This window comes from Pongo abelii, chromosome 18, assembly GCF_028885655.2.
Source record: "Pongo abelii isolate AG06213 chromosome 18, NHGRI_mPonAbe1-v2.0_pri, whole genome shotgun sequence".
NCBI lineage: Eukaryota > Metazoa > Chordata > Mammalia > Primates > Hominidae > Pongo > Pongo abelii.
This window is the reverse complement of record NC_072003.2, coordinates 358282-371352: the sequence shown is the minus strand read 5'-3', so window position 1 is coordinate 371352 and position 13071 is coordinate 358282. Positions and strand designations below refer to the sequence as shown.

The window sequence follows — 13071 nt, the reverse complement described above, 5'->3', positions numbered from 1 at the left end:
GGGAGGCTTCTGTCTGGGCTGCAGGGAGGCCTCCCCTTTGTGTGGGCAGCATTTTCGCTTCGGGCCAGAACCTGGCTTCTCCATTTTCAGCTTGCTCATGAGGCCAGTTTTCTCGGCCATCCTGGGTCATTGGAATTTCCGACAGATCCGCGTCTCTGTGAGGGTCCTGGGAGCCTATAGCTCACCCAGGCCCTGGGGCTGTGGTCAGAGAGGCCGTGGTTGCCTTCAGAGGTCACCAGCTCCTCCTGTCCACCTTGGGTCACCTGGGGCCTGGGGTCCAGGCCCGCCTCCCGGACCTCCAGCTTTGGGGCTGTGCCACTCCAGGGAGGCTGGGGCTGGGGGCCTTATTCTGCCGAACCGGCATCAGGGTTTACACCCTTCCCAGCTGAAAGCCTGTGTCTTCTCAAGTCATTAAAGGTTCCTGAGCTTCTGCCAGGCTGTGAGCCTAATGACAGCTCTGGGGCCAGAAAGGGTCACAGTTCCCTCAAATCCCAAGGGTGACCACTTTATGGCCAAACATCTGTGACCCTGTGATCGTGTTCGGCCAACAAGGAGCCAGAGCCCCCTGCCATGCAGGAGCCTGGTGTGTGGTGCTTGGAGCCGGGGCGTGTGACCGGGCTGTGGTGTGTGGTGCTCGGAGCCGGGGCGTGTGACCGGGCTGGCAGATGAGCCATGGGCGGGCGTCGTGTGCAGCAGGTTCGAGGCCCTGGGCCTGTGTGGGCTCTCCTGCCGGGGTTTCCTGAGCCCATCCTTGCTGGGCTGAGCAGGGGTCTGTCAGGTTGCGTCTGCCCTTTCCCCTGGTACCCACAGGCCCCACATGATGGCAGGGGATGCCTGCTGAGCCGTGGGACCACTCCCGCCGTTCTGAGACACGACCCTCCCGCCCCTGTTTTGCTGCTGGGCTCCAGCATCCCCACATGGGGAAACCCGGAGTTGCTGGGTTTGTCCATCCAGGGATGTGGGTTTTTGCGAGAAGCTGTGGAGACAGAGTGAAGGCCCAGAGGCAGGTTGGGTGCTGGGTGCTGGGCCCTGTCAGGATGTCAGAGTAGAAACCACTATCAAGGTCGCCCAGTGCACCCCGGTGGAGGTGTCCACGTGAGAGGAGCTGCCGTGCTGCCCCAGGATGGCCTCAGTTGTGGCGCTGGGGGGCCCTCTGCCTCCCTGAGGTGCAGACCGAGTTGCCACACCCCAGAGCCAGTGTCCACGCCATCGGTGGGGAATTCATGCCAAGAAACCGAAGGACAGGCTCTCGGGAGGAGATGTCGTCCCACCAGAGGGGATGATGTGGTGGGATCCCAGCACCCCTGATCAGAAGCTCCCCAAAGTACGGTCCAGGGAACTCGGGGGGTCGGTGCCCAGATCATGAGTGGGGGGTGCGCTGCAGTATCGGGCACCACTGAGGCAGGCCTAGGAGGGGATTCGGTGTCTTGTCCACCCTGCAAGCTGGAGCCTTCGCTGGGCGAGTTGTTCGGGCCCTTCACGCTCCGTCCGTCCCTGCGCAGCAGCATTGGTCGAGGCTCCCTCCCCAGGGCTGGTGGCCGCCGGCGCAGCCACCTTTGACGCGGGTTGTTCCCTAGGTATGTGCAGGAGGTTATGCGGCGGGGACGCGCCTGCGTCAGGCCAGCGTGCGCGCCAGTGCTGCGCGTGGTACCAGCCGTGTCGGACATGGAGCTCTCCGAGACAGAGTACGTGCGTCCTGAGGGTCCTCCCGGTCCTGCCCACCCCAGCCCGGGCGTCCCAAGCCAGGTCCCTTCGTAGAGCCGCCGTCCTGGGGCTTGAGCTCGGGTACCACGCTCAGAAGCAGCTGTGGCAGGAGAGGGTCCCATGGCATCAGAGTCCAAGCTGCCCGAGAGCCTTCTCCTGTCTCCATCAGAGGAGACGCTGACTGTCTAGCATGATGACAAGTGACCAAAAAGCCCAGCTGGAGGCCTGGGCACAGCCAGCCCCTGCATCCACACAGGTGTCACGGCCAGGCCCCCTGTGGGGCAGAGACCTGCCCCCGCCCCCACCCGGCTTGGAACTGGCCGGTCTCTGCCAGGCCTGACTTGAGCAGGCTCGGGGCTGCAGGTGCTGAGGTGCCCGGGGTGCGTCTGCTTGCAGTGTGGGTCTCAACCATGCGCGTCTGTCCAGCTCGTGTAGTCAGTGAGTTGGGGCTCTGCTCCCACCTACAACGCTGAGCGCTCCGAGCCCGTGAGAAAGGCTTGCTGTGTCCACACCGTGTGATCCCACATGGGCCGTGTCGACGGCGCCTCTGTGTGCTCAAGGTGGCGGGGGGGGCGCACCCCAAAAGGGGCCTTGAGAACAGGGGTCCCCCAGGCCTTGCCAGGCTTGCCCCAGATGCAGGTTTGTTGTGGCCCGCATCCTCTAGGCGGTCTTGGGGCGGCCTTCACCCATCCCTGGGGCAGCCCCCACGTGTTGGCTCTTCTCCGATGGGCCTGGCTCCAGGAGGCTGCGAGGATGTGGCACTGGGAGGAAGTCTAATAGCGCAGGTGGCTGGGGGTCTGGTGTGCAAAGAGGACGGTCACATGGCTCAGGTGGCCATGAGGCCTTCCTGCCGTGGTGTTGGCTCTGGAAGCCTCTGGTGCACCCAGCGAGGAGGAGGCCCAAGGGCTGAACCCCAGTGGGCCAGGGGCAGCTTCTGGTCACTTGAAGGACGGGTGGCGGCGGGGGAGCCGAGCGGTGGGGGGTGCGAGAGCAACCAGGCCCCGCCGGTCATCCCAGCACGGCTGTGGAAGCACAGCACCGGTAAGAGGAGGGCCCGGCTCAGCCTGGGCAGGAGACGGTGCCAGCCCCGCCCCCTCTGAAGGGCCTGCTGGCCGCCCCCACACCAGTCCTCTGACAAACTTCGGTGCGGGGTCAGGCTTATCCAGCAATCGTGCACAGTTCTGTTTGTCCAATCCCTGCCCTTCAGATGTTTTTAAGGTTTGGGGGCCGTAGGTCTTCCTGAGATAGGAGCCGTGCAGCCTGCCCTGCCGTCCTAGAGGTGGGAGCTGCAGTGCGCCTGGCAGCCAGGCCCTGGCCAGTCGAGGGTGGGGCTGCGAGGCAGCGGGGAGACCTTCGTGCTCCCAGTGAGCGGAGTCAGACTCCACTGCTAGTGGACTAGACCCCAGATTGAGATGCTGTCGGGGGGCAGCGGGGCCTGGGGTCCCAGGTGTTTGAATGGGGTGCCGCTCACCCCTGCAGGCCTGCCCCGCCTTTTACTGGCAGCCTGAGGCCAGCAGGAGGCACCCTGTGGGACCTCAGTCCAAAACCAGGGACCACTGCTGCATCTCTTTCCCCAGGACAAGATCACAGCGGAAGGTGAGCGGCGGGAGTGCCCAGCCGTGTGACAGCATCGTTGTAGCGTACTACTTCTGCGGGGAACCCATCCCCTACCGCACCCTGGTGAGGGGCCGCGCTGTCACCCTGGGCCAGTTCAAGGAGCTGCTGACCAAAAAGGGAAGCTACAGGTGAGTGTGAGGGCTGGGGTGCCCGCTCCCCGCACGAGTATGTGGGTGCCCAGCGGTACGAAAGAGGGTTTCCAGCCGGGCATAGTGGCTCACGTCTTAATCCTGGCACTTTGGGAGGCTGAGGTGGGCATATTGCCTGAGCTCAGGAGTTCGAGACCAGCCTGGGAAACATGGTGAAACCAGGCTAATTTCAGATGTGCTACTTGGGAGGCTGAGGCAGAATTGCTTGAACTCGGGAGGCAGAGGTTGCAGTGAGCTGAGATCACGCCATTGCTCTCCAGCACTCCAGCCTGGGTGACAGAGCGAGACTCCGTCTCTACTCAAAAAAGAAAAAGAAAAAGGGCTTCCGGCCGTTTCAGCTCATGTCCCTCATCTGCAACTAAAGCCACTTCTCCAAGCCCTAGGCTGAGGGTGGCATCAGGCCTTCGGCCCCACAGGACTGAGAGGGTCCTAAAGGACTCCCGTCCAGGGCCCTCATCTTTGGGGTGGGAAAACAGAGGCTAGAGGCCTAGACAACGATGGTTTGAACCTTGTGTTGGGCTCCCCTGGGCCAGCCTTGTCTCTAGGCTCTGGATTCATCTCCCTTTGCCTGACTGAAAAGCCAGGCACCCTCCGACCAAGGTTTATTCGCCCTGGGCCACTGAGCCCTTCAGGGCCCTGCGTGCAGCCAGCCTTGGAGGCTCCCGAGTGAGCACTGGTGGGTGAGCAGAGGGGGCCTGACCCCAAGAGCCTGGCAGAGCCTGGCAGGTGGTTCCCACTCTCCACAAGCCACTGTGCAAACGCCCCATGACTGCAGATGTGGTGCCGAGGGAGGGCCCCAGTTGGGGTCACCTCCATGACGGGGCTCAGCCCTTGGGAAGCAGACACCCCATACCCGTCCATTTCCCCCTGCAACTCCTGAGAGGCTGGGGCAGGTTCTCCCAGGGGGATGTGGGGTGCTCCCAGCAGGCAGTGAACTCACCCCCCGTGGCTGCCCACTTCACCCACATGTGGTCATTACACTGTTCACTGTTGCCCTGGGAGGGGGCGCACGCGCAGTGGGGGCCGTGGGGCATGGACAGGAGGGTCTTCGGGATGGGGGTGTGGACACGCCGTCCCCTGCCACAGGCCTCCTTCCCATCTGTGGTGCTGCCTGCTCACTGCACTCCTCACCTCCGTCCTGCAGATACTACTTCAAGAAAGTGAGCGACGAGTTTGACTGTGGGGTGGTGTTTGAGGAGGTTCGAGAGGACGAGGCCATCCTGCCCGTCTTTGAGGAGAAGATCATCGGCAAAGTGGAGAAGGTGGACTGACCAGCAGGTGGGCTGGCTGCTGTAACCAGGCGAGGCCCTCGGCGGGCACAGGTGTCACAGCCAGGCAGATGACCTCGTACTCAGGAGCCCGACGGGGAACAGTGTTGGGTGTACCACCCATCCCTGCAGTCTACCCGTGTCTAGGTGGGTAGGGTTCCCTCCAAGTGGTCCACAAGCTTCTGTCCTGCCCCCAAGGAGGCAGCCTGGACCACCCCCCATAGCAATACTTGGAGGGCCCAGCCCAAGTGGGGCAGCCGGGGTCCCTGCTGCCAGCTTCAGGTGACCCCCCCGCCCCCCGGCACCTCCCTTGGGCACATGTGCTGGGATCTACTTTCCCTCTGGGATTTGCCCACGTACCCTGATCTGGCTGGGGCCCAGGCCCGGTTGCAGAGGCCTGCAGGGCCTCTGTCAATTGTACGCGCCACCGAGTGCCTTCAACACAGCTTGTCTCTTGCCTGCCACTGTGTGAATCGGCGATGGAGCACTGCACCTGCCTCCAGCCGCTGGCTGTGTGGTCCCGGGTCCTCCTTTCTGAGGGCCCGTGTAAATATGTACATTTCTCAGGCCAGGGCCAGCAGGGGCTGCCCGAGTCTGTTTTTCATGCGATGACACTTGTACAATTATCTTTTCAAAGGTACTTGGATAATAATGAAATAAAACTGTTTTTGAACCTGCCCTGGCTGTGGTGTGTCTGCTGCGGGTGGGGCCTGGTCTGGGTCTCCCAGCCTCAGCCCCCGTGGTAAAGGAGGGCACACTGGCCTCCAGCAGGTACGGGGATCATCCTGTGACTCAGAGGCTGGCAGAGCTAGAGCATGAACGTGCTCCACATTCCTGCCCAGGAACCCCCAGCTGGGCAGAGCTGCATCAGGCCAGCCTTGCTGAGGGACCAGGCACACAGAGTCCAGAACCAAGCTCTTTATTCACAATGCACAGCTCCCTCCAGTACCCAAGGGGGTGGCTCCGTCCAGCAGTGAAGGGGGGGTGACACGGGGGCAGCTACAGCTCCTCCTTGGACCCCATAGTGGAGTTGGCCGGTGGCTCCTAGAAAGGGTCACAAGTACAGCTCGAAGCTCTGCTCCCAGCCTGCCCCCGCCCCTGTCAACCCTGTGTAAAGAGGATTTGTGCAAAGGCCTGGAGCCCTGGCTTAGGGACACCCACCGGGAACGGGGCTGCCGGCTCCTCCAGGGGCTCCTCCGTGGGCAACACGCCCCCGTTGTCCAGGAACTTGGAGAAGGTCTCCAGGTCCCTGGTGCTTTTGTATTCAATCACCTGAGGAGAGGCAGGGGGATCTGGAGCACACGCTGGGCCCAGCCCCACGCCCAGCAAGATGGCGCCCCGGCTTCCTCCCCAGCCACCTGTCCGCCATACCTTCCGACCTGGCCCTGCTGGGAAGTACTTGAGGGTAGGGAAGCCGTGCACGGCGAAGGCGTCCAGCTCATTGGCCGTGGCGTCCAGCTCAGCAATGATGACATCCTCGTGGTCTTGGTACTTCTCAGCCAGTGCCTCCCAGGCAGGGGCCATCTCCTTGCAGTGGGTGCACCATGGAGCATCTAGGATGGGAGCCGTTGAGCGCGGCCATCTGGGCATCCCCTGCCCAACCCACACTGCCCCTGCCTCCCTCAGCACTCACAGAACTTGACAAACACATTCTTGGTTTCGTCAAAAGCCACCTGCTCAAAATTCTTGCCCACGAGGGTCTTAACTGGCCGCTGATCCCAATCAGGGGGTACCTCCTGGCTCAGGAGATAGGGCTGGGGGAAACCAGGACAGGTGCTTTGGCAGGGGTCCTCTGGGGGGTTCAGGAGGTCCTCGGTGGGGGTGGGGGTGGGGGTGGGGGTGGGGAGGTCCCGTGTGGGGCCGGGGGTGGGGTGGGGTGGGGTGGGGGAGGTCCCGTGCAGGGCCGGGTCGGGGGTGGGGCGTCCTCTGCAGGGTCAGGAGAACTGCGGGGTCGGGGGGGCCTTTGCGGGGTTGAAGGGGGCCTCTGCAGGGCCTGCAGGGCCGGGGGGCCCTGAGAGCTGCTGTTCCCACCCCCTGCCAAGCTGGTGGGATGAGGTCAGGGTTCCCCTTCCGCTTTGAGCCGTCTGCAGCGGACCTTGACTTGACCGTTGAGGACTGCATGGCAGAAAGCAGTGATGGACGCTGTGGTGACAGGGCCCCCATCCACAGGCGCGTACTTTTTAGTGGTCTCAAGGTTGACCAAGCGCAGGGTGGGGGCTGCCTCAGCCTTTAGGCCAAAATACTGCAGCACGTGCTCATTGTCAGCCGCCACATCCACCACCACGAACAACACCTGTGGCAGGGAGTCCATGCTGGCACCGGCCACTCTCCTGCTGCCCCTTCCCCCCAGCACCTACCCCCATCCAGCTGCCCCTCCCCCTGGATCCCAGTACCTGCCCCCGGAAGTGGGGAGCTGCCTCCCCAAAGCCCACTAGGAGCTCCCGGTGCGCAGCCAGCGTCTGGTTGACAAACAGCAGCAAATGGTTGAGGATCCTGGCCGCGAAGATCTTGGCAGACGTCTACAGTACGGAGAGCGCTCATGACTCCACAGGACCCCCAGCCTACACACCCCCATCCCTGGACTCCCCTACCCTGGGACACCCCCAGCCCAGGCACTGCAGCCTACGCACCTGGCTGTTGAACTCCGTGACCAGGCGCATGCTGTGTGTGACCAGGAAGCGCGACAGATCCCCCAGGTCCAGGCCAAGCTCCTCGTCCACTGGGAAGTCTGCCCGCCCCTCATCAAACTGGACAGCAGCAGGTGGGTCAGCGGGCGCTGTAGCCGAACCCCAACCCACACCTGGGCCTGACCTACCTTCTTGAAGAGAACCACAGTGTCCTTGGTGAGGCCAAACTGCTGAAAGAGCTGCGGCCGGTCTGTGAGGCCAAAGGTCATGTCCAGGGCATCCTGGGCCAAGGCCAAGAAGGTGGCCACATCCTCGTCGTGCAGGTCCTGAGGGGCCCGGCCCTGTGAGGCCACCAGGTCCCACCCACAGTCACTGGCCCCATGGCCCGGCCCCCCACGCCCAGTGGCTCACCTGGAAGAAGCCGATGACCACCAGGTCCCGGCCGTCGATCAGCGCCTGGGCAGCTGCCTCGTCCTCCAGCCGCATGGCACTGGGCCCCACCCGCCGTCGCAGCCACTCGGCAATGCCCTCAGCCTCCCGTGGTCCTGCAGGGAGTCCCCCTCAGCCTGGGCCTGGCCACTGCCCCCCAGTGACCGGCCTGCCCCGCACCTGTGTACTCCTCCGGGTGCGTGCGGTTCCCATCGCGGAAGAACTTGAGCGTAGGGTACTCCGTCACACCAAACTCCTCAGCCAGCTCGGGCTGCGCGGGCCCATCCACCTTAGCCAGCATGACCACCGACGACTCGGCCGCGAGCACGGCAGCTGCCTTGCTGTACTCGGGGGCCAGGGCCTGGCAGTGCCCACACCACGGGGCGTCTGGGGGACGGGGCCGTGAGTGCCCCAGGCCACCACAACCCCAGGAGCACCCTCTCCACACCTGACAACCCAGCAGGGAACAAGCGTGCTCCTCCATTCTGCCCTGCGTCCTGGCCGTGGACAAGCCGAGCACCAGTGCCTCTTCGTGGCCCCCCAGGCTGCAGCACAGGGACCAGCAAGGCTTGGGAGAGCTTGAAAGACCCCCCTCCTCTCCCTACAGCCAGGCTCGGTGGCTCACACCAGTAATCCCAGCACTTTGGGAGGCAGAGGCGGGTGGATCACCTGAGGTTGGGAGTTCGAAACCAGCCTGACCAACATGGAGAAACCCCATCTCTACTAAAAATACAAAAAAAATTAGCCGGGATTGGTTGCGCATGCCTATAATCCCAGCTACTCAGGAGGCTGAGGCAGGAGAATTGCTTGAACTTGGGAGGCGGAGGTTGCAGTGAGCCGAGATTGGGCCATTGCACTCCAGCCTGGGCAACAGAGCAAAACTCAGTCTCAAAAAATAAAAAGACCCCTCCCTTTCGTGCCCTGTAGGGCTGGGGCTCCCAGGCTCGTGTGGCTGCCTGTGAAGGCCTCCCAGGCAAGGATTGTGTGTCAAGGGTTGTGAAAAGACCACAGGGCACACGCGTCAGGGACCTCCATGGGCCCCCAAAGCCTGAACACTGCCTGGACCTCTGCAGAGTCTATGGGATGCCCCTGGCAGCTGGAGGAGGGGCCGGCAAGGCAGCGACTTTGGCACCGTGGCCGCTGGCCGAGCAGGGAGGCACAGGTGTTCTCATGTCCTGTGGGTACCCCCAGTATTACCACTGCTCCTGCCTACCCCAACCAGACCCCCAGGCCCCTTCTAGAGAGCTCCTGGGCACAGTGGGGGCAAGTGCCTGTAGGGAGGACCCTCTTGGGCACATGCCCTGCATTTGCCGGCAAAGGGTGGGGCCCCCAGGTGGGCCCTGCTGGTCCCCGCCAGTCCCCAGCCCCACTGGCCCCAGCACTCACAGAATTCCACCAGCAGGGCAGGGTGCTCCCGCAGGGCCAGGCCCAGGGTGTGGCGGCTCAGCACCAAGATCCCATCCTCCTTGGGGATTTCCTCCTCTGGAGGCTCCTCCGAGGGGCTCCTGGGTCCCTGTTCGTGACCCCATGGGCACGAAGCCCTGAGCAGCAGCAGCAGCAGCACAGGCAGAAGCTGGCAGCTCATGGTGCTGCCAGGGCGCGTGAGGCAGGAGCAGATAAGGGGGCCAGAAGCCAAGCAGCAGCTGCCACGTGGCACACAGGCCCAGTCCCAGCAAAGACAAGGCCCATGCGGCCGCCCCCAGCCCCCAGGGGAGGGGAGGCAGAAAGAGACAACACGCAGGGCACCGAGACAGGGCCATGTTTAATGGGACAGCTCAGGGGACAGCGCCAGGCCCAGGGGGTCCCAGGACAGAGCAGGGACAGCGGGGGCAGCAGGGGAGGGTCTGGTCACTCACGGGGGGTGCTGGGGATGCCTGGGGGTCCCTGTGCAGCAACTGAGGGAGGTAGGGGAGACAAGGACTGGGGGTTCAGTCCTTCCAGTCCTGGCAGATGCGGAGACCCCACTCCCAGGACAGGTGGTGCGTCCTATCATCGTCGGTGAAGAGGGACACCACCAGGTAGGGGCCCCGCACCAGCGCACCCCTCGGCGCTTCCTCCACCGGAGTCACAAACTCATACTCCTGGGCACTCGGGCCGTAGCTGCCCACCATGTAGACGGTCTTGTCCACTAGGGAGGGCGAGGGCATCAGAGCTGTCCTCTGTCCGCCCCCGCTTCCCCCCCTCCCTGTTCCCCCCACCGCTGCCCTCACCGCGCAGGCCCCGGCGGTAGGTGTGGTGCAGACACTTGAGGCCACTGACAATCTCCCTGTGGACCTGGGAACAGAGGCATTAGGGGTTCCTCTGGGGGCCAGGCCTCTGGCTGTTGCCCCCGCCCCCATCCCCTCCGCCCATTGCCCCAGCTCTCACCTTGAAGGTGATCTTCACCCTGTAATCAACACCCTCCTTCAGGACAAACACCTGGTCCTTCAGAACAGCCAGGTCCCCTATTGGGGAAACCGCAGCTAGGGTCGGAACTCCCCTACAGGCTGAGACCTGCTCCAGGAGCCCCCACGTGGGCTGTGGTACCCATGAGGTCTGCAACTGTGATGGCCCGGGACACAGAACGCAGGGGTGCAGAATCGTGCCTGGGAGGGCGCTACCTGCGTTCAGGGTGCAGCGTCCTGCGAGTTACCTGTGAGATCCATGACGACCGGCCCTGGAGCCTGCTCGGACAGGAGTGTCAGCCTGGTCACCTGCACATTGGGCAGGCTTGGGTCTGAGGAGAAAGTGGAAGTCTGCAGGATGCCCCCCCACCCCCACCGGGCTCACCAGCCCCCCCAGACCCAGCCCTCCAAGCCCAGGCCCCTGCCATACCCACGGCTGGTGGCAGGGGCCCCAGCAGCACCCGCTTGTACTTGGCCAGGCTCCTGTCGTCCGGATCCAGCTGCCGGATCTCCAAGAGGCTCTTCCTCCCCGGCGCCCGGTACTCGGGCACAGCCTCATCCAGCACCTCGTCCACTGCCGGTGGCCCACCCTCCTTGTCAGCCAGGAGGACTGGGGGTGGGGAGGGGCGTGAGCAGCAGCCACTAGCAGACCCTGGCATTCGAGCACCAGGCTGGAGCCCCCTCTGGCCAGCTGTACCTCCTACTACCCAAAGGAAGTCAAGGGAAGCCTCTGGGGGCTCAGGGAGAGAGCGAGCAGAGGGCAAGGCAGCCTGGGGAGGTGCTGCACTGCACCCAGATCTTCAGGAGGGGCCTCCAGAGACCGCCAGGCCTGCAGCTCCTCTGGCCCAGATGTCCACAAGGGCCCCCTCCCTGACTCGGAGACCAAACGGTGGGGGAGTCAAGACTTCAAATGAGGACAGCCCAGGGTCAGGGGCTACCTGCTGGAGAACAGCGGCCCTCGGCGGCCCCCCAAACCTAGCGACCCTCCAGGGTCCTCTACCATCCTGCTCTGGGCCGGGGTCTCTGACCACTTTCCCACAGTCTAGGAGTTCCTCCCCATGGTGCTGGGGTGCCGGGGGCGGCTATCTCCAAATCCCTGGGCTCAGGCTCTGCGCCGCCTCCCATGGTGCCCCGGGCTGGTGGTCTCCTGAAGCCCCTCTTCTGAGTCCCTGCCCACTTCGCTCCAGTCTTCTCGGGGATCACCACGCGCCCTGCAGAGCCTGAGCCCCAGCCCCAGCCCCACCCAGGGGAGACGGGCTCCAGGCGGCAGTGTCCAGGGGGAGAGGGTCCCAGCGCCGCCGCTTCACAAGCGGACCCGTCCGCACCTGGCTCCCTTCCCCGCAGGGGTGGAGACTGGATGAAGTCCCCCACCCCCGCCAGACCCCAGCCGGGGGTCTGCGCCGCGAGGTTCCCATGCGCGTCCCCAAAGTTGCCGCGGGGGAGGGGCTACTCCCCGCCCGGGGCTGAGACCCAGCCGAGCCCCCCGCCCCTGCCCGGCCCGCTCACCTCGGGCGCACAGCGCCAGCCGGAGCAGCTCCAGCAGCTGCGCCCCCAGCTCGCACGCGTCCAGGCCCAGCATGGTGGCGCGCGGCCCGGGCCGCCGCGGAGCCTCCGAGGAGCCGCCGCCCGCCCCGCCGCCGCCGCCCCGCTCGGCGCTCAGCCCCGGCGCGACTGCGGTGAGCTCATCCCGGCCGGGAGCGCCCCCCGCGCCCAGCGCCGCGCCCGCGCCGCGCGCCCCCAGCCGCTCCGCGGACCCCGCGCAGCCCCGCAGAGACGCGCGTGTCGCCCGCACGGCGCCGGCACCCGGGTGGCCCCCGCCGGCGCGCCAGGACCCCGCACAGAAGCGCCTGGACGCGGACGCACGCAGCCGCGGTCACGATCCCCGCCGCCCGCCCGGCCCGTGCCCGGCTCTGGCCGGCAGGGCTGCCCCACCCCCACGGCGCGGCGGGAGCCTGAGGGGGTCTGAGGGGGTCTCCTGGGAAACCCTGGGCGCCGTGGCGCAGGTGCGCCCCTATCCCCAGGGTCTCATTATCCGCGGCCACACCCGGGGCCGGACCGTGCTTCCCCCTTCCCCTCCCCCGCTCCTCAGGGAGCTTCTGTCTGGGCCGAGGGGGACTCCTGGGGCCTGCCCAGCCTTGGGGTGAGTGGCTGGCCCAGCACGCTACAGGGTCATCAGTAGGGCGGGACCACAGCGGGCACGGGTCGCGCACACGCCGAGGCGCGTCTGGAGCCACAGAGGCAAGGGCCCCTCAAAGGCTTAGCGACCTGGCTGGGCTGTCTGAGTTCCTAAGAGGGGGTGTCCCTGCAGGGCTCTTGGAAGCCCAGTTACCGAGCCCCTGTCCTCAGGGAGAGGACACTGACAAGGGGGCGGAGTACAGAGACCGGAGCACAGAGGGGGCTTCTGATATTGACACCTAAACTGAGACCTGTGGGTGGGTGGGATGGGACCTGGCAGGGCACAGGGGTGAGCAGGCCCTGGCTGGGACAGCTGGACCAAAGGCCTGGGTCTGAATAAGGGAGAAGGGATCCGAACACCAGCCTGAGTCCCTTTCTTAGACACCCCTGGCCCCCTATTCCTGGTTCCAGGGACACCAGAAATTAGATCCGCCCTTGTCAAGGAGCTCCTCGATTGAGCAGAAGACCACCTTGGGTGCTAGAGGGCATTGGGTTTTGGGTGGGGACTGTCTCCCTGGGCCCCCCAACTGCCCACAACCTTTCCAGAGCAGGATCCTATGAGCTTGGGCCCAGGCCCCCCCTAGAGCGCCACCTCTGCTGACCCTTTGTTGCAGGGAGCGGGGGCTGTTAGGACACTTGTCTCCAGGCCCACAGCTCCAGCTCCTGCAGCTGTTACCGGATAGAAAGTCTTGGAGGTGAGTTGTCCAGGTTCTTGGTG

General features: G+C 64.8%; 3 protein-coding genes across 8 annotated transcripts in view; 1 reads left to right on the top strand and 2 right to left on the bottom strand.

Annotated features, from left to right (window-relative positions):
* AXIN1 (axin 1) overlaps nucleotides 1–5416 on the top strand; it is a 69599-nt gene extending 64183 nt beyond the window's left edge. For 2 of the 4 annotated variants that reach the window (XM_054533255.2, XM_024233308.3), the window contains 3 exons: nucleotides 1578–1685; nucleotides 3282–3449; nucleotides 4615–5416. In XM_054533255.2, coding sequence (XP_054389230.1) covers nucleotides 1578–1685; nucleotides 3282–3449; nucleotides 4615–4741 — 403 coding nt within the window. In that variant the 3' untranslated portion in view covers nucleotides 4742–5416. The remainder of the gene's footprint in view (nucleotides 1–1577; nucleotides 1686–3281; nucleotides 3450–4614) is intronic. The other 2 variants (XM_054533256.2, XM_024233310.3) reach the window with 1 other exon arrangement.
* Nucleotides 5417–5641: 225 nt separating this feature from the next.
* Nucleotides 5642–9395, bottom strand: PDIA2 (protein disulfide isomerase family A member 2). 3 transcript variants are annotated; one of them, XM_054533032.1, is made up of 11 exons: nucleotides 9181–9320; nucleotides 7975–8339; nucleotides 7777–7910; nucleotides 7554–7691; nucleotides 7369–7485; nucleotides 7132–7257; nucleotides 6834–7031; nucleotides 6372–6492; nucleotides 6110–6291; nucleotides 5900–6010; nucleotides 5642–5782 (listed from the first exon to the last, which is right to left on the bottom strand). In XM_054533032.1, exons 2-11 carry the CDS (start codon nucleotides 8276–8278, stop codon nucleotides 5738–5740), a joined length of 1476 nt encoding a protein of 491 aa, XP_054389007.1. In that variant the 5' UTR covers nucleotides 8279–8339; nucleotides 9181–9320; the 3' UTR covers nucleotides 5642–5737.
* A 20-nt stretch (nucleotides 9396–9415) lies between these two features.
* ARHGDIG (Rho GDP dissociation inhibitor gamma) lies at nucleotides 9416–11851 on the bottom strand. The gene is made up of 6 exons (XM_024233307.3): nucleotides 11685–11851; nucleotides 10609–10788; nucleotides 10427–10510; nucleotides 10162–10238; nucleotides 10005–10068; nucleotides 9416–9922 (listed from the first exon to the last, which is right to left on the bottom strand). The coding sequence occupies exons 1-6, from the start codon at nucleotides 11755–11757 to the stop codon at nucleotides 9723–9725; spliced, it is 678 nt and encodes a 225-aa protein (XP_024089075.1). The 5' UTR covers nucleotides 11758–11851; the 3' UTR covers nucleotides 9416–9722.
* Nucleotides 11852–13071: the final 1220 nt, after the last annotated feature.